This window comes from Dendrobates tinctorius, unplaced genomic scaffold (assembly GCF_039654945.1).
Source record: "Dendrobates tinctorius isolate UK_male_01 unplaced genomic scaffold, ASM3965494v1 ptg000139l, whole genome shotgun sequence".
Lineage (NCBI taxonomy): Eukaryota > Metazoa > Chordata > Amphibia > Anura > Dendrobatidae > Dendrobates > Dendrobates tinctorius.
This window is the reverse complement of record NW_027361807.1, coordinates 11,657,070-11,676,605: the sequence shown is the minus strand read 5'-3', so window position 1 is coordinate 11,676,605 and position 19,536 is coordinate 11,657,070. Positions and strand designations below refer to the sequence as shown.

General features: G+C 42.6%; 1 protein-coding gene across 1 annotated transcript in view; it reads right to left on the bottom strand.

Annotated features, from left to right (window-relative positions):
* Positions 1-5,674: 5,674 nt before the first annotated feature.
* The window catches only part of LOC141048955 (sodium-coupled monocarboxylate transporter 1-like), a 125,296-nt gene continuing 111,434 nt past the window's right edge, over positions 5,675-19,536 (bottom strand). Inside the window, exons 14-15 of the mRNA XM_073545024.1 lie at positions 17,204-17,286; positions 5,675-12,956 (exon numbers count right to left, since the gene is read on the bottom strand). Coding sequence (XP_073401125.1) covers positions 12,855-12,956; positions 17,204-17,286 — 185 coding nt within the window. The 3' untranslated portion in view covers positions 5,675-12,854. The remainder of the gene's footprint in view (positions 12,957-17,203; positions 17,287-19,536) is intronic.

The window sequence follows — 19,536 nt, the reverse complement described above, 5'->3', positions numbered from 1 at the left end:
AGAGACTCATTGCCAGAGAAAGTAAAAATAATCCCAAAATATTCTTTAACTACATAAATAGTAAGAAACTAAAAAATGATAGTGTTGGCCCCCTTAAAAATAGTCTGGGTGAAATGGTGGATGAGGATGAGGAAAAAGCCAATATGCTAAATGACTTTTTTTCAACAGTGTTTACACAAGAAAATCCCATGACGGATAACATGATCAGGGATAAAAATTCTCTGTTAAATGTCACGTGCTTAACCCAGCAGGAAGTACGGCGGCGTCTAGAAATCACTAAAATTGACAAATCCCCAGGCCCGGATGGGATACACCCCCGAGTACTGCAGGAATTAAGCACAGTCATAGATAGACCATTATTTTTAATCTTTAAAGATTCCATAATAACAGGGTCTGTACCACAGGACTGGCGTATAGCAAATGTGGTGCCAATATTCAAAAAGGGGACAAAAACTGAACTTGGAAATTATAGGCCAGTAAGTTTAACCTCAACTGTGGGTAAAATCCTGGAGGGTTTTCTAAGAGATACTATACTGGAGTATCTGGAGAAGAATAACCTCATGACCCAATATCAACATGAGTTTACAAGGGACCGTTCCTGTCAGACTAATCTGATAAGCTTTTATGAAGAGGTAAGTTCCAGACTGGACCAAGGGAATGCAGTAGACGTGGTGTACATGGACTTTTCAAAAGCTTTTGATACGGTGCCACACAAAAGGTTGATACATAAAATGAGAACAATGGGGATAGGGGAAAATATGTGTAGGTGGGTTAAGAGCTGGCTCAGGGATAGGAAACAAAGGGTGGTTATAAATGGAGCACACTCAGACTGGGTCACGGTTAGCAGTGGGGTACCACAGGGGTCAGTTTTGGGCCCGCTTCTTTTTAACATATTTATTAATGACCTTGTAGGGGGCATAGAGAGTGGAATTTCAATATTTGCAGATGACACTAAACTCTGCAGGGTAATCAATACAGAGGAGGACAATTTTATATTACAGGAGGATTTATGTAAACTAGAAACTTGGGCTGATAATTGGCAAATGAGCTTTAATGGGGATAAATGTAAGGTCATGCACTTGGGTAGAACGAACAAGATGTATAATTATGTGCTTAATTGTAAAACACTGGGCAAAACAGTCACTGAAAAAGACCTGGGTGTATGGGTGGAAGACAAACTCACATTTAGCGGCCAGTGTCAGGCAGCTGCTGCAAATGCAAATAAAATAATGGGATACATTAAAAGAGGCATAGATGCTCATGAGGAGAACATAATTTTACCTCTATATAAGTCACTAGTGCGACCACACTTAGAATACTGTGTACAGTTCTGGTCTCCGGTGTATAAGAAAGACATAGCTGAACTGGAGCGGGTGCAGAGAAGAGCGACCAAGGTTATTAGGGAACTAGGGGGTCTGCAATACCAAGACAGGTTATTACATTTGAGGTTATTTAGTTTGGAGAATCGAAGGCTTAGGGGTGATCTTATTACAATGTATAAATATATGCGGGGACAATACCAAGAGCTTTCTAATGATCTTTTTACTCTTAGACCTGTGACGGGGACAAGGGGGCATCCTCTACGTCTGGAGGAAAGAAGGTTTAAGCATACTCACAGACGCCGATTCTTTACTGTAAGAGCAGTGAGACTATGGAACTCTCTGCCATATGATGTTGTAATGAGTGATTCCCTACTAAAATTTAAGAAGGGACTGGATGCCTTTCTTGAAAAGTATAATATTACAGGGTATATACACTAGTTTCCTTAATATTGCGTTGATCCAGGGAGCAAGTCTGATTGCCGTATGTGGAGTCAGGAAGGAATTTTTTTCCCCAATGTGAAGCTTACTGTTTGCCACATGGGTTTTTTTTGCCTTCCTCTGGATCAACATGTTAGGGCAAGTTAGGATAGGATATGGGTTGAACTAGATGGACTTAAATTCTCCCTTCAACCTTAATAACTATGTTACTATGTAGAAGTGTAGCATGGGAGATGCGCAGGGCTGAGGCTGGTCAGATCCAGCAATTCTGCCTGCTACAGAACGGCACGAGCATGCTCTAAATCATAGAGTTTGCTAGTGACCAGTCATTCTGATACTGCATGGTAACGTAGACAACAACCTTTACACTATAGATTCATAATTCCATCCATTCTTGAGAATGGAATAGATTTTTAATAGAAGAGAAATAAAAATACATTTGTTAACGTTGTTTATTTTTAGAAGCATTTTACAATTTTACTTATTTAAGCACTTGTGACAAACCCTTTAAAGAGAGTCTGTCAGAAGGATTTCATCCCCCAAACTAAATCCAGCAATGCCTTTTTATGACAAACCCGTTCCTCCGTTACTGAGAAATCAGCTTTTGACATGATATGCAAATAAAACAGTAGATCTGAAACCTCTGTCACTCCAGCTCTATTCCCAGCCCAGCGCTATCTCCTCCTTCTTTTTCCTTTGCCTGAATCACCCAGAAAAGAAGCTGTCAGTTAATCAGGGCGAGTCAGCTCTAGATGGGGAATAGGGCTAGTGTTCCACAGGCTTTAGATTTACAAACAGATCTTCAGCTTGATTAACATAAACATATCAATTAAAACACTGATTTCTCAGTAACTAAAGGCCCCGTCACACTAAACGATGTCCCAGCGATCCCACCAACGATCCGACATGATGGGATCGCTGGGACATCGTTAGGCTGATCGCTGGTGAGCTGTTACATAGACAGCCCCAGCGATCAGGACCAGCGGCGCTGGACGCTGGTTTCTAATGTAAACGTCGGGTATCCAGGAGCCGCGCGACTCCTGGATACCCGCTGTTTACCTTGGAAACCGGCGTACATGCTGGTTTCCAAGGTAAACATCGGGTATCTAGGAGCCGTGCGACTCCTGGGTAGGCCTGTTTCACACTTCCATTTTTGACCATCAGTCAAAATCCGCCGGTTTTTGAAAAAAACGGATCCGCCATTTTTTTTGGCGGATCCGTTTTTTCCCCCATTGAGTTGCATTACTGGCGGATCTTGACGGATGGCCATCCGTTGTATCCGTTTTTTTGCGGATCCGCCAAAAAAAATTTCAGCCGCCGACATGCCTGGACGGACCCTGCAACGTTTTTTTTTGCTGCAGGATCCGCAGTTTACATTGCGCATGCTCAGAGAAAGGAAGTCAGCTGGGAATTTAACCCTGAAATCCTTTCTGGCGGACGAAAAAAATTCTCTCTCTCTCCTTCCCGGGCAGCGGTTCCTTTAAAATTCTTCATTCGGCGGATCCGTCAAAAAAACGGATCCGGTGGCATCCGTTCACATCAGTTAGGAACAGATCCGCTTTCCGCCTTTTTGGCTTATTTTGACTGACACAAAAAACTGAATTGTGAAACAGGCTATACCCGACGTTTACCATGGAAACCAGCGTGTACGCCAGTTTCCAAGGAAAACAGCGGGTATCCAGGAGCCGCGGCTCCTGGATACCCGACGTTTACATTAGCAACCAGCGTCCAGCGTCGCTGATCGCTGGTCTCTCGCTGCCACACGCAGCGATGCACGCTGGGCAGCGGGAGACCAGCGATCGAAAAACGGCCCAGGCTGCACGAGCACGATCAGCGATAACCGGCAGGGGGGCCGGTCGCCGATCCTCGTCACACACAGCAATCTCGTTGGCGAGATCACTGATGTGTCACAAAATCAGCGATCTCGCTAGCGAGATCGCTTAGTGTCACAGGGCCTTAAGAGGAATGGACTGGCAATGTGAAGGTGTTGCTGGTCTTGTTTTTGCAAGAGCTACACAAACATGTAAACAGTTTGAGCAGTGAAATCATGTTGATTGATTTCCGTGCAATTTACAGAATCACTACGGTATAAAATATTGTACAAAAATTGACGTAAAAGAAATGTATGTAAGAATATTTTTGCTTTTCTATATCTTTAAATATTTTTGTTCTTTTTATTTTAATTTAAAACAGGTTTACAAATTGCAACTATAGATTGTGTGATGTAATAACTGAAAACGCCATCTAAATCTATTTCTGAAATATGACAAATTTGTAAAACAAGCTAGAACAAGTTGTACTTCTGTTATTACGTCAGCAGGTGGCACAGTCAGACTAGAGCACCCAACTTGCTTTCATTTCTTCATGCACGCATAAATATCACTGAACACTTAGGATATGTGCACATGTTGAATACTTTCCGCAGATTTTTCTTAACCAAAAACTAGTGCGTTGGCAGTAGAAATATTGCATGAAATACACATCCATTTTTACCTGCGTTTTTTTTCCCATTTATTTGACTAGGTGAAAAATATTACAAAAATGATGAAAGAATTGACATGTTGCACGGCTAACTCCAAGCCTGGAATCCCAGAGGGTAAGAAAATTTGCATAAGTTAGAGAAAGACTATGTTATGGGAGCACACTGCTCATCTGCCTTCTAACTTCCTGTGGAGCATCGTGTTCCTGAAGGTTGATCAGTTGGGCTGACAGCATAGCAGAAACACTGTCCAGAGCTGTGGAGCATGGCAGAAGCGCAGAGACACTGAACCTGAAATCCTGCCAGCCTTATACGGACTGTCCACTAGTAGGACAACCCCTTCTTTATCAATATGTTTGGTCCCAATAAAACGTATACTCACCTTCTGTGCAGGTGTCATTACATATACAATTGTTATGTCACATGAGCCCAGCGCCCAATTAGCACTGGTGTCACTGTCCCCACCTTCATACAGTTAAGTAGCTAACAGGAAGTGAGAGCTGCCGCTGCTGCTCACTTTCTGTTAATTACTTGACCATCTGAAGTCACTGGGCTCTTATTTCATAACAACCACACATGATCACCGGGAACGTGAGTGCCAACACCGCTCGAACGGGAGGTTAGTATAGGATTTTCTATTTTATCGAGGGACAAACATTTAGGTCAAGAAGGTGTTGTCCTAGTAGTGAACAAACCCTTTAATTAAAGCGGCAATTGCAAGTTGTTTAGCAAACAGTTTGCAAGCAAGTGCTCCTTGCCTAGGAAACCGGCCACCTCGGAGATGACTGGTAAGCTAGGCAGCATATTGTACACTACTGAATTAAAATCCATCCATTTGTGAGAAAAGAGAGGACTTTTAATTAGAATGAAATTGCAATCTTGCTTGTTTTTACAAGGTCTTTTCAGTTTTTCTTTTTTAATAAGATGACAGAGTGTGAGACTGAGGCACTAAGGCCCCACCATTAACACTGACTCTGGAGGGCCCACTGTTCAGTTACATGGAAATATTACTTTACCCTCAATGAAAAATGGAATTTTGCTTTTATATAAAGATACACTCATTACTTTGGTAAATGAATGATAATATGTAGCCTTTGTCTGTACAAAGTGAAGCAAGTGTATTGTTCCAATTACTACCTCATATAAGATGAAGAGGGCCCACTCCTGCATAATGGCCCACCGGGGGAGTCATCTTTTCCCCATGGGCCAAACCAAAACTGGATAGAACCCATTTCACATTATGACATTATCCATATTATTGCATTAAGTATTTCTGTTTATTTTGCCAGCCTCATTAATTCATTACAAGAGCAGACAATGGTACAATATCATCAGAGGAGTAAAGCTCACTGTTCTGTCATCACTAAATGAAGCAGAAATCATGCTATACAGGCAGCTAAACTGCTATACCGGGGTCCAAAAAGGAGACTGTAGGTTGAGTCTGTGCTTTTATTGAACTTGCTATATTGGCGCGGTGAAACTATAATACAAACATAATATATACAATCAGTACAGGGGTATAACAGAAATACATATTATACATAGTACACTGTGAATGAACATCTGCACACTAATAGCTGACCAGGGTGCAAGACTGATTAAACCAGGCTAAATAAGACAGAAATTAGCTACAGAAAGCATGAGTACATACCGGCGATGCAATCGCAAGGGGAGAGGAAAGATGAGATGCTTCCTGGATGCAGGCTGAAGGAAAATGGAGGAAAGTGGAGGGAAGCTACCATAATGCTTTGCAAAAGCTACCATAATGCATTGCAAAAGGAGGGAAGAGATTCAGACATTGGAATGGAAAACAGAAAACGATGAATATAAGACTGCGAATATGACACTGGTCACTAGAGGGAGCCAAAACACTGCAAACAGAGTCTATGAAAAAATGTAGATGTCTCTATATTCTACCAGTAAATTACTGCAAATATTAGCAAACAGATAATCAGAGATTACAAATTAGATGTCGGAGACAGAACACTCCCCGTCTGGCATCAACGGATGTCACTATCCTTTTTTCTGAAGACAACAATAGGACCAGTTCAGTTACCGATCTGAAGAATGTCTTAAGTTCATTTCCTTTGGCCATTCTTAGTTCAACTTTACGAACATTATCATCCTTGCTCAGGAATGTTGCGGTAACTAGACCAAGTGGCCACTGGTTCCGGTGGACTTGGCAGTCTTTCATAAGGACGAGGTCACCAATGCCCAGATTAGGCCTAGTAGATTGCCACTTCATCCGTGGCTGCAGGGTAGACAAATACTGTTTGCGCCACCTATACCAGAATGTGTTTGCAAGACTTTGTATCTGTCTCCATTGGCGCTTGTAGAGATCCTTAGCGTTGAATCCTCCTGGAGGGGCACTGGACAGTCTCGTTTTCTGGGTAAGGAGAATAGCTGGAGTCAATAAAAAGGGTTCCTCGGGGTCATTAGGGACTGGAACCAAGGGTCTTGTGTTGATTATAGCTGCGGCTTCTACCATGAAGGTGATTAGGCTTTCGTGGGCAAGCCTCGCTGCTCCTTCTTGAAGAAGAGTGGAGTCAAGAATTCTCCATACTAGACCAATCATTCTTTCCCAAGATCCACCCATGTGTGAAGAGTGAGGTGGGTTGGTTGAACAACCATGTGCAAATTTGGTCACTGAGGAACCTCTCGAGAATCTTATAGTCTAGATTTGAAGGTATTCCTAATTCTTTTGCTGCACCAAAGAAGTTAGTACCTCTGTCTGAACGTATATACTTGATAGGACCACGGATGGCAATAAAACGTCTTAAAGCATTGATGAAGCTTGAAGTGTCAAGTGGCTCAGTGAGCTCTATGTGGACAGCTCTGATTGACATACAGGTAACATGACAGTCCAACGTTTACTATTGGCTTGACCGCCCTTTGTATGTCGTGTAACAACTGACAAGGGCCCAAACACATCGAGACTAACGCTGGTAAAAAGAGGGTCTGGGCTAAGTCTATCTCCTGGTAGATCAGCCATCTTTTGGGTTTGAGTAGAACCATGAAGCTTACGGCAGGTAATGCAGTTCTGATGGCTCCTTCTGTAAATAGTCTTCCTTGGTGCTTGACCAGATTGTGGTAGTGATGTATGATTAAGTAGGCAACATGACATTTTCCAGGAAGTATAAGGCTACTTTCACACATCAGGTTTTCGGCGTCAGGCGCGATCCGGCGTCGTGCCGGAATGCCGGATCCGGCAAATGTTTTGTAAAACCTGATGTGCCGGATCCGGTTTTCTGCCGGATCCGTCTTGTTCTTGACCGACAAAACCGGATCCGTCTCATCCGGTTCATCCGTTTTTCTATCCGTTTTTCGACGGATTACGCCGGATCTGGTTTTTAAAATTGACCCTTGTGGCCTTCCGAACGGGATTGGCTACTGGAAAACTATATATAGCATGTTCCTACAGCCCTTCTTTGACAGGTTGTAGTGGGCAGAGCTACTGAGCATGCTCAGACCAAAAAAAACGGATCCGGCCACCGGATCCGGCTTTCGCCGGATCAGGCGCATTGCGGCGCTCATAGGCTTTCATTGTGTGAAAAAGACGGACGCGCCGGATCCGGCGTGTCCGGCTTTTTCGCCGGAGACAAAAAACGTTACAGTAGCCGTTTTTTCCAGACGCCGGATCGCGACACATTGCCGGATCCGGCGAAAACCGGATGAAACGCATGGCCATCCGGCGCGATCCGGCGCAAATGCAAGTCAATGGGGGGGAAACCGGATTCGGCATTGCATTTCGCCGGATCCGGTTTCTGTCAAAAGCGCCGGATCGCGCCTGACGGCGAAAACCTGATGTGTGAAAGAGGCCTAAGAGGGAATTTCTCCTCAAACTCCATTTTAGCTTCTTTAAGTCGACCTCCTACTCTCATCAGGCTGTTGTTGTCAATGAATGGGTCGAGTTTTCTCAATGCGCTGCTCACTGGTATTGGAGCTTTGATAGTAAGACATTGGATTTCCACAAAGTAGGTTTCTTTTTAAAAAGTGAAGATGAAGTGGTGTCTGGAAAATTCTAAGTCGGCGGTAACATAGGTATTTTTACAAAGATGCTGACCTTTACATTTTTCTGTGTCACAAGCTCTGGTGGTCCTGAAGGAGTGAGCTATATGAGTCAGGCAGGTAATGGCTCGAATAAGTGACTTCCAACTTGAAAATTTGTCGAATCTGTGAGATCCAAGCTGGAGAGTAGAGGTCGTTGTATGAAGTGTAGACACCTGAGAGCGGATTTCAGCATCTGAGTCCTCTCCTAATAGTTCAAAGGTGTCTGGACAACATTCCTCAGTGTACAATAGTTTTGGTCCTGAGAGCCATGTTGTGCTTCCTAGTCGACTTGCGTCAACTGCTCTAGTTGCGTGATCTGCAGGATTTTGGTCTGTGAGTATGTAATGCCACTGTTGTGGATGAACTGATCTCCTAATCCGTAGCACTCTGTTGACATAAACGTAGAATCATCTAGTTTCATTATAGATATATCCCTGGACTACTTTGCTGTCTGAGTAGAACTTGGCTTTTGTCAGGTTGATATCCATCTCGGATGCGATGAAATCTGCTAACTCAACTGCTAAGACTGCAGCACAAAGCTCGAACCTGGGTATAGTGTGCTCTGGTTGTGGAGCATGTTTCGCCTAACAAACCCAATGTGGCTCTGACATTTGGAGTCTACAGTTTTGAGATAGGCAACAGCGGCAATTGCTTTGACAAAAGCATCTGCAAATACGTACAGTTTTTGGCTTTGTATTTCTATAGACAGCACAGGGGTGTATGTTCTTGGCACGTTCAGGTTGCAGAGGACTGCTAAAGAGTTCTTCCATCCTTCCCACTGGATTCTCTTATCAAGTGGCAGAGGTGCATCCCAGTCAGATTTTTCTTTAGTTAATTCTCTCAGTAAGGCTTTGCCTTGTATAGTAACAGGAGCTGCGAAAACCAAGGGATCGTACAAACTGTTGATGGTAGACAGGACACCTCTATGTGTGAAAGGCTTTTCTTCCTGGCTGACCTGAAAGGTGAAAGTGTCTGACTGTAGATTCCAGAGAAGCCCGAGGCTGCGTTGCATTGGTGTGGGGTCTGACCCCAAGTCCAGGTCTCTGAGACCGTTACATAAGTCTTGTGAAGGGAATGCTTCCATGAGTTCTTGGCTGTTTGAGGATATTTTGTGAAGCCTGAGGTTCGAGCAAGCAAGCATCTCTTGGGCTCTCCTGAGAAGACTGATGGCAGTCTCATTTGAAGGCATGGCTTTCAGACAGTCGTCAACATAAAAGTCTTTTTCTATGAATTGTCTGACATCTGATCGATATTCTGTTTCTCCTTCTTGAAATGACCTTTTGAAATGGTGACTGCAGGTGACTGCAGGTGAAGGACTGTTGCCAAAGATGTGCACTCTCATGCGATACTCTGTGACTTCTTTAGTAGAATCATTGTCTCTGTACCAGAAGAATCTTAGGAAGTTCCTGTCTCTCTCTCACAAGGAAACAATAGAACATTTGCTGGATATCAGCGATGAAGGCAATAGAATCCTTACGGAAACACATAGGTACTCCCAGCAGTTTGTTATTGAGGTCTGGTTCTGTCAGTAGAACATCATTCAGGTAGATATCATCAAACTTAGCACTGGAGTCAAACACCACTGTAATCTGGCCCGGTTTCTTAGGGTGGTATACTCCAAACATGGGTAGGAACCAGCATTCTTCAGAGTCTTTGAGAGTGGGAGCTACCTCTGCATGGCGGTTTTCAAAAATCTTTGACATGAAGGAGAAAAAGTGATCTTTCATCTCTGGTTTCTTTTGCAGATTATGTTTGAGAGAGGAGAAACGTTTTAATGCCTGATTCCTGCTGTTTGGCATAAGTGGTCTGTGGGTTCTGAAGGGAAAAGGTGCGACCCAGCTGTTGGTCTCATCTTTAACAAGTCCCTTGTCCATTACCTCTAAGAACAACTTGTCCTCTACTGACATTGCCACTTGGTTGTCTTGCTTAGTTCTCTGGAAGACTGTGCAACCCAACTGATCATCATAGCTTCCTGACACTATACTGCTGACCTTTGTTAGATATTTTAGGAAAGTCGTCGATTCTTTTGAACAAGGCTCTCTCTATTACCTCTGCTGAGCCGTAACACTCATCCAGCCTCTTCCAGATCTCTTTGAGGGCAGTCTCAGGGCAGTTTATATTAATGTCTCTGATCCTTACTGTGTGTTTGACTGACTCTTCTCCCAGGTATTTTGACTAAGAGGTCTATCTCTTCCCTGTTTTGTAACCCAAGTCTCTAGTGACATTTTGGAAGGAAGCTTTCCAAGCTCTGTAACCTTCAGCTTGGTCAGTGAATTTCATGAGTCCCTTGGCAACCATTTCACGTCGTGTGAAGAACTTAGCAAATTCTGTTGTGAACCGGTTGTCAGCAGAGTATACTGGTGATGGGCCACCCTGATAGTGATGTGAGGTGCGTTCGTACCTGTTGGTATCTTCACGGTGGCGCCAGCCGGTGTCATATTGCTTCGGTCTGACCTGCGATGTGTCAGCAAGGTGATTCACATTGATTGCCTGGTGAGGGGCAAGGTAGTCATTAGCAGAGTTGTTTTGCTCCATGCTTCCCTGGAGCTGAGCCTCATGATGACTCTTGCTCGCTTCACTGGAGATGTCGTGTTCTTGTTCCGATGCAGATTCAGGGTTGTAGTTTGGATCAGGAAGTTCATTAACATACCAAGTTGTCCATTGTGGTGAATCTTGCAGTGGAAACTCCAGACTTGACATACTGCTTCGGCTATGAAGCTCAGGGTTTTGCGCAGCTTCTAGCGATTCTGCTTCGGCTAGGGCTGCAGCAGCTTCTCTTTTTGCTGCTAGGCTCTCTATGGCGGCATCCACGCGTGCCTTCTCTAACTGTGTCTTTCTCTCTTGCTCATCTCTTTCTAAGCATAACCTCTCTTGCTCATCTCTCTCTAAGCATAACCTTCTCTCTTGGTCATCTCTTTCTGAGCGTAACATTCTCTCTTGATCTTCTCTCTCTATGCGTGACCTTCTCTATTGGTCTTCTCTCTCTATGCATGACCTTCTCTCTTGGTCTGCTAGGCCTGCTTTCTCTAATTTAAGTTCCATCTCTTCTACAGCAAAGCTTGCTCACATTTTGGTGGCTTCAGTATTTGCACGGGCAATGGCGTCCGTGCTGCTGATGGATATAGTCTTTGAGGAGATGGAAGTAACAGATTTTGTCCAGTGTGATTTGTGGGACATGGTGTCTTGGGAGAATGCTTTGGCTGTGCAGAGATTGCTGTAACTGTATTAAGTCTCTGTGTAGCCGGTGACTTGAATCTCATTAGGTAGATGGCTGCAGTTTCACAAGTTCCTGCAAGCTGGTTGGCCGCCGTTTCACTGTTCTGTCTTCACTAAATGAAGCAGAATTCATGTAGCTATACAGGCAGCTAAACCGCTATACCGGGGTCCAAAAAGGAGACTGTAGGTTGAGTCTGTGCTTTTATTGAACTTGATATATTGGCGCGGTGAAACTATAATACAAACATAATATATATACAATCAGTACAGGGTTATAACAGAAATACATATTATACATAGTACATTGTGAATGAACATCTGCACACTAGTAGCTGACCAGGGCGCAGGACTGATTAAGCCAGACAAAATAAGACAGAAAATAGCTGCAGAAAGCATGAGTACATCCGGCAATGCAATCGCAAGGGGAGAGGAAAAGATGATGCTTCCTGGATGCAGGCTGAAGGAAAATGGAGGAAAGTGGAGGGAAGCTACTATAATGCTTTGCAAAAGCTACCATAATGCATTGAAAAGCTACCATAATGCATTGCAAAAGGAGGGAAGAGTTTCAGACATTGGAATGGAAAACAGAAAACGCAATGAAGATAAGACTGCGAATATGACACTGGTCACTAGAGGGAGCCAAAACACTGCAAACAAATAGAGTCTATGAAAAAATGTAGATTTCTCTATATTCTACCAGTAAATCACTGCAAATATTAACAAACAGATGATCAGAGATTACAAATTCGATGTCGGAGATAGAACACTCACATTACCAAACCTCTGCTGCTCCTGTACCCACATTTACATAGTGTTAGTGTGTTTGTGGAGTAGGGAGGATATTTCAGTGAAGTGTCATCAAGGGAGTGGCAGATCTTAGGTAATTTGACTATTACTTTTAATAATAATCTTTATTTTTATATAGCGCTAACATATTCCGCAGCGCTTTACAGTTTGCACACATTTTCATCACTGTGCCCGATGGTGCTCACAATCTAAATTCCCTATCTGTATGTCTTTGGAGTGTGGGAGGAAACCGGAGTGCCGGAGGAAACACATGCAAACTCCTTGCAACGCTAACCACTGAGCCACCGTGCTGCCCACGGTATATCTGAAGATCAACTCCTATCAGATATCATGAGCCTGGGAAATCACTAAGAAGTTGTTTATGATTGATTACATACATATACAAGACTCAACTTGTCCAAGTTCACAAGCACCAAAAGTACAAAAAAAATGTTCAATGTTACATAACAAGTTCTAGGAATGTGTCCAGAGGATTAACCTATATGTGCATTCAGTGAGTAATACAATATGCAGAAATATGGCCGTCCTCCAGATTTTGGTCCTCAAGTCATTTGAGATAGCGTGATATCGTCCTGCTGGAAAGTAGGATTATCATGTCCTTCTCTGGGGTTGGGTTTCCAGGACAAATCTTTAATTTTGTCACCCTATACAATAAGGAAACAAATATGGTTATACATGATGACTATATATAATTACATTTAATTCAGACGGAACCTGAAAACCCACATCTTCAGGAAAGCCTACAGCCTGCAGTGATCCCTGCTGCCTCCTCACCACTACTGGAGCTACCGCCTCACCATCACTGGAACCGCTGTAACCCTCCAACCTACTGTCTCCTTCCCCACCATCCTGTAGCATGTAAGCCCGAAAGGGCAGGGTCCTCTCTCCCCTCTATATCAGTCTGTGATTGTTAATTTGTTTGCTGTAAGTGATATCTGTAATCTGTATGTAACCCCTTCTCATGTACAGCACCATGGAACCAATGGTGCTATATAAATAAATAATAATAATAATAATAATAATAATTTAATACAATTTAATGGTTTCTAAGGATGAGTTAATCAGAAAATTTGTGTGTGAGATCACCATAGATCCATTTTAAACCACTTATCAATTTTGTTTACGTAATAGTCCTACCAAGATTAGATTCATATCTATGAAGTGGCCCATCTTACCTGGTATTAACAACTCTGGCATTTGCCTGTAACATCAGTGATTAGAGATAGCCCAGATTGCTGCTGTTTAACCATTTAAATGTCATTCAATAACTAACATTCAAATGGTATTGCTAATATTGTATATGCCTCCCCGTGATTGCAGGGCACCGTTGTATTGCCATGGTAGCTGAGGACCTGCTGAAGGGCTACAGGAACACCGTCATCTTAGTTTTCTTATGCAGCCCACAGGATGGGGCTTGGCTTAGTATCAGAGCATAATTTTCTTAATATACAGTGGGTACAGATAGTATTCAGATTCCTTTAAATTTTTCACTTTTTGTTTCATTGCAGCCATTTGGAAAATACAAAAAAACTTCATTTTTTTTCTCATTAATGTACACTCTGCATGCCATCTTGACTGAAAAGAAACAGAAATGTAGAAATATTTGCAAAATTATCAAAAAAGAAAAACTGAAATATCACATGGTCATAAGTATTCAGACCCTTTGCTCAATATTGAGTAGAAGCACCTTTTTGAGATAGTACAGCCATGAGTCTCCTTGAGAATGATGGCACAAGTTTTTCACACCTGGATTAGGGGATCCTCTGCCATTCTTCCTTGCAGATCCTCTCCAGTTCCGTCAGGTTGGATGGTGAACATTGGTGGACAGCCATTTTCAGGTCTCTCCAGAGATACTCAATTGCGTTGAAGTTAGAGCTCTGGCTGGGCAAGTCAAGAATGGTCACAGAGTTGTTCTGAAGCCACTCCTTTGTTATTTTAGCTGTGTGTTTAGGGTCATTGTCTTGTTGGAAGGTGAACCTTCGGCCAAGTCTGAGGTCCAGAGCACTCTGGAAGAGGTTTTCATCAGGATATCTCTGTACTTGGCCGCATTCATGTTTCCTTCAATTGCAACCAGTTGTCCTGTCCCTGCAGCTGAATAACACCCCCATAGCATGATGCTGCCACCACCATGTTTCACTGTTGGGATTGTATTGGGCAGGTGATGAGCAGTGCCTGGTTTTCTCCACACATACCGCTTAGAATTATCACCAAAATGTTCTATCTTCATCTCATCAGACCAGAGAATCTTATTTCTCATAGTCTGGGAGTCCTTCATGTATTTTTTTTAGCAAACTCTACGTGGGCTTTCACATGTCTGGCACTGAGGAGAGGTTTCTGTTGGGCCACTCTGCCATAAAGGCCTGACTGGTGGAGGGCTGCAGTGATAGTTGACTTTGTGGAACTTTCTCCCATCTCCCTACTGCATCTGTGGAGCTCAGCCACAGTGATCTTGGGGTTCTTCTTTACCTCTCTCACCAAGGCTCTTCTCCCACGATTGTTCAGTTTGGCTGGACGGCCAGGTCTAGAAAGACTTCTGGTGGTCCTAAACTTCTTCCATCTAAGGATTATGGAGGCCACTGTGCACTTAGGAACCTTGAGTACTGCAGAAATTTTTTTGTAACCTAGACTAGAAGTATGCCTTGCCATAATTCTGTCTCAGCTCCTTGGCCAGTTCCTTTGACCTCATCATTCTCATTTGGTCTGACATGCACTGTGAGCTGTGAGGTCTTATATAGACAGGTGTGTGCCTTTACAAATCAAGTCCTATAAGTTTAATTAAACACAGCTGGACTCCAATGAAGGTGTAGAACCATCTCAAGGAGGATCACAAGCAAATCGACTGGATGTGACTTAAATATGAGTGTCTGAGCACTTACGACCATGTGATATTTGAGTTTTTCTTTTTTAATAAATTTGCTTGAGGGGTCTAGTTTCCAAAATGGTGTAACTTGTGGGTGGGTTTCCACTGTTTAGGCTCATCAAGGACTCTCCAAATTTGACATGACGTCCGCTAATGATTCCAGGAAATTTTACATTCAAAAAGTCAAATGACGCTCTTTCCCTTCTGAGCTCTGGCGTGCGGCCAAACAGTAGTTTTCTCCTTCATATGGGGTATTGTTGTACTCAGGAGAAATTGCACTATAAATTGTATGGTGCAATTTCTCCTGTTACCCTTATGAAAATGCAAAATTTGGGGCTAAAATAAAATTTTTGTGAGGAAAATGTGATATTTTTAGGGCTCAACGTTATAAACTTCTGTAAAGCACCTAAGGGCTCAATGTGCTCACCACACATCTAGATCAGTTCCCTGAGGGGTCTAGTTTCCAAAGTGGTGTCACTTGTGGGGGATTTTCACATGAGAAGATCTCCAAACGTGATTTGGCGTCTGCCAATTGTTCTAGCAAATTTTGCATTCAAAAAGGCAAATGGCGCTCCTTCCCTTACGAACTCTACTGTGCGCCCAAACAGTGGTTTTCTCCCTCATATGGGGTATCGTCATGCTCAGGAGAAATTGCACAACAAATTTTGGAGTCCATTTTGTTCTGTTATCCTTGTCAAAATAAAAAAATTGGATCTGAAGTATATTTTTGTGAAAAAAAGTTAAATGTCCATTTTTTTTCCACATTCTAAAAATTCCCATGAAGCACCTGAAGGGTTAATAAACTTCTTGAGTATGGTTTTGAGCGCCTTGAGGGGTGCAGTTTTTAGAATGGTGTTACTTTTGGGTATCTTCTATCATATAGACCCCTCACATGCTTCAAATGTGATGTGGTCCCTAAAAAAATGGTTTTGTAAATTTTGTTGTAAAAATGCTAAATTGCTGGTCAACTTTTAACCCTTATAACTTCCTAACAAAAAAAAATTTTGGTTCCAAAATTGTGCTGATGCGAAGTAGACATGTGGGAAATGTTACTTATTAAGTATTTTGTGTGATTTAAGGGCGTGAAAATTCAAACTTAGAAAATTGTGAAATATTAGCCAAATTTCCGTTTTTTTCACAAATAAACGCAAGTCATTTCAAAGAAATTTTACCACTATCATGAAGAATAGTATGTCTCGAAAAAAATTTCTGAGAATCACCAGGATCTGTTGAAGCGTTTTGGAGTTATTACCTCATAAAGTGACAGTGGTCAGAATTGCAAAAATTGGTCATTAACATGCAAACCACCTTCAGGGGTAAAGGGATTAAAATAGTTGTCCACTACTAGGACAACCCCTTCTTAAACTAATTATTTGGCCCCGATAATATAATAAAGTCTACGCTCTCCTCCTGTGCCGACTCTGTTCCCACGGTGTCAGCACTTGCTTTCACCAGGGCTGTGATGCAGTTGTTGTAACACGTGGCAAATCAGTGCTGGCATCACTGTCTCCGCCTTCGTACAAACTGAACATGAAGAGGAAGCCAGGGCTGCAGCTGATCCCAGATTTCCTCTTCATGTTCAGTTTGTCAGAAGGTGGAGACAGTGACGCCTCACTGTCACGTGTCATTCCACCACATCACACCCTTGCAACTGCGAGTGCAGACACCGCTGGAATGGAGTCGGCATGACAGTTAAGTAAAAGCTTTATTATTTTATCGGGGCCAAACATTTAGTTTTGAAGGGGTTGTCTTAGTAGTGGACAAGCCCTTTAAGTAATATATAAAAATTGTTTAAACTACTAGGGATATACTTGGGGAATTAGAATGTCAAATCTTATTTAAAAAAAATGGAGATGATTCATTGTCATATTTATTGGAGTGATTTGAAAGTGTTGATATTACTTTAAAACATTTAAGAAATATCTGTTTTCAAGTCTTTTGGGGACTGTATACTCACTTGTTACAGCAAGTATTAAATTATGTACAGTATCTACTGTACATAGACTGTAAAATGCGTGAATTTCTACTTACCCTGTCGGTCTTGCATAACATGCCAAGTACACTATCTTTTATTCCATAGAGACAGTCACGGTTTATATTCTGTTTCCATCCCCCTATAACATATATGCAGAGATTTTAGGGAGGTGGACAACAATATTGCAAAGGTCCATTCATCAAAAGCCTCTGGTATCAACCATTACCTTATATTTAATCTCTGTATTTTAAGTTATACTACTAACCCCTTTGAATCATATGTAACATGATCACTTCTGTCATCGTTGTGTCCCTTATGCTCAATGTGGGTAAATATTGTGCAAGACATTGATGCAAGTAGTAGAGTCTTGGCAAGAAGTTAAGAAAACTTGGTCAGAACTTTGTGGTGTCAACTAACGATAATAAAATGCTTACCAAACTAATATTTATTGGTAATGGAATTGTTGACACATTGCGACAGCCTGCTCTAATTAATCAGATTTCCGGCTAATTCCTTGCTTTACTATATTACTTATTCCCAAAGTAGGAGGAATTAAATCATTTGAGAGTTCTCTTCTTTTATTAAGTAATTCAGAGAGTGTAATTGGTGCCAATTAGAATAAAAAAGACTAAAAAATGATTAAGGCTGGAGACACTAGCGATTTAAAAATCAGTCCGATTTTGATGCATGAGAGTAGGACAAGTGTAATGCAATTGCCACGTGAGTGTCATGCGTTTTTTATGTGAGTACAATACGATTTTTCACATCTAGCATCCAATTTACATCAGAATGCAGTGCTATTGCTATCTGATTGCAATGTGATTTTAACAAGAGCAATACATGTACACAGCGTCGGACTGGAACACCTTGGGCCCACCAGAGAAAATCATTCTTGGGGCCCACTATGTAGCTGCATAGAGTTAAATACCAGACCACCAATTATGCGGTAAAACACGCTAATATCCGGGTATAATATAAGGTTGTACATGTCTTAATTATGTAGCAGGAGTTGGGGTAGCCCCCTCATAGAATATAAAGCAGCCCCCTCACATAGTATAATGCAGCCATCTCATAGAATATAATGCAGCCATCTCATAGAATATAATACTGCCCCCCTCATAGGGTATAATACTGCCCCCCTCATAGGAAATAATGCACCCCCTCATAGGGTATAATGCACCCCCTCATAGGGTATAATGCACCCCCTCATAGGGTATAATACTGCCCCCCTCATAGGGTATAATACTGCCCCCCTCATAGGGAATAATGCACCCCCTCATAGGGAATAATGCACCCCCTCATAGGGTATAATGCTGCCCCCTCATAGGGTATAATACTGCCCCCCTCATAGGGAATAATGCACCCCCTCATAGGGTATAATGCTGCCTCCTCATAGGGTATAATACTGCCCCCCTCATAGGGAATAATGCATCCCCTCAAAGGGAATAATGCTGCCCCCTCATAGGGTATAATACTGCCCCCCTCATAGGGTATAATGCACCCCCTCATAGGGTATAATGCACCCCCTCATAGGGAATAATGCTGCCCTCCTCATAGGGTATAATGCTGCCCCCTCATAGGGTATAATACTGCCCCCCTCATAGGGAATAATGCACCCCCTCATAGGGTATAATGCTGCCTCCTCATAGGGTATAATACTGCCCCCCTCATAGGGTATAACGCTGCCCCCTCATAGGGTATAATGCTGCCCCCTCATAGGTTATAATACTGCCCCCCTCATAGGGAATAATGCTGCCCCCCTCATAGGGTATAATACTGCCTCCTCATAGGGTATAATACTGCCCCCCTCATAGGGAATAATGCATCCCCTCATAGGGTATAATGCACCCCCTCATAGGGTATAATACTGCCCCCCTCATAGGGTATAATACTGCCCCCCTCATAGGGAATAATGCACCACCTCATAGGGTATAATGCTGCCTCCTCATAGGGTATAATACTGCCCCCCTCATAGGGAATAATGCATCCCCTCATAGGGAATAATGCTGCCCCCTCATAGGGTATAATGCTGCCCCCCTCATAGGGTATAATACTGCCCCCCCTCATAGGGTATAATACTGCCCCCCCTCATAGGGTATAATACTGCCCCCCTCATAGGGAATAATGCATCCCCTCATAGGGAATAATGCTGCCCTCCTCATAGGGTATAATGCTGCCTCCTCATAGGGTATAATGCTGCCTCCTCATAGAGTATAATGCTGCCCCCTCATAGGGAATAATGCACCCCCTCATAGGGTATAATGCTATATAGATATATAGATATAGAGTTAGATAGAAATAGATTGAAAGATAGATGTAGAAATAGATAGATATAGAGATAGATAGTAGATAATGGATAGAAAGTAGATAATGGATAGATATAGTTAGA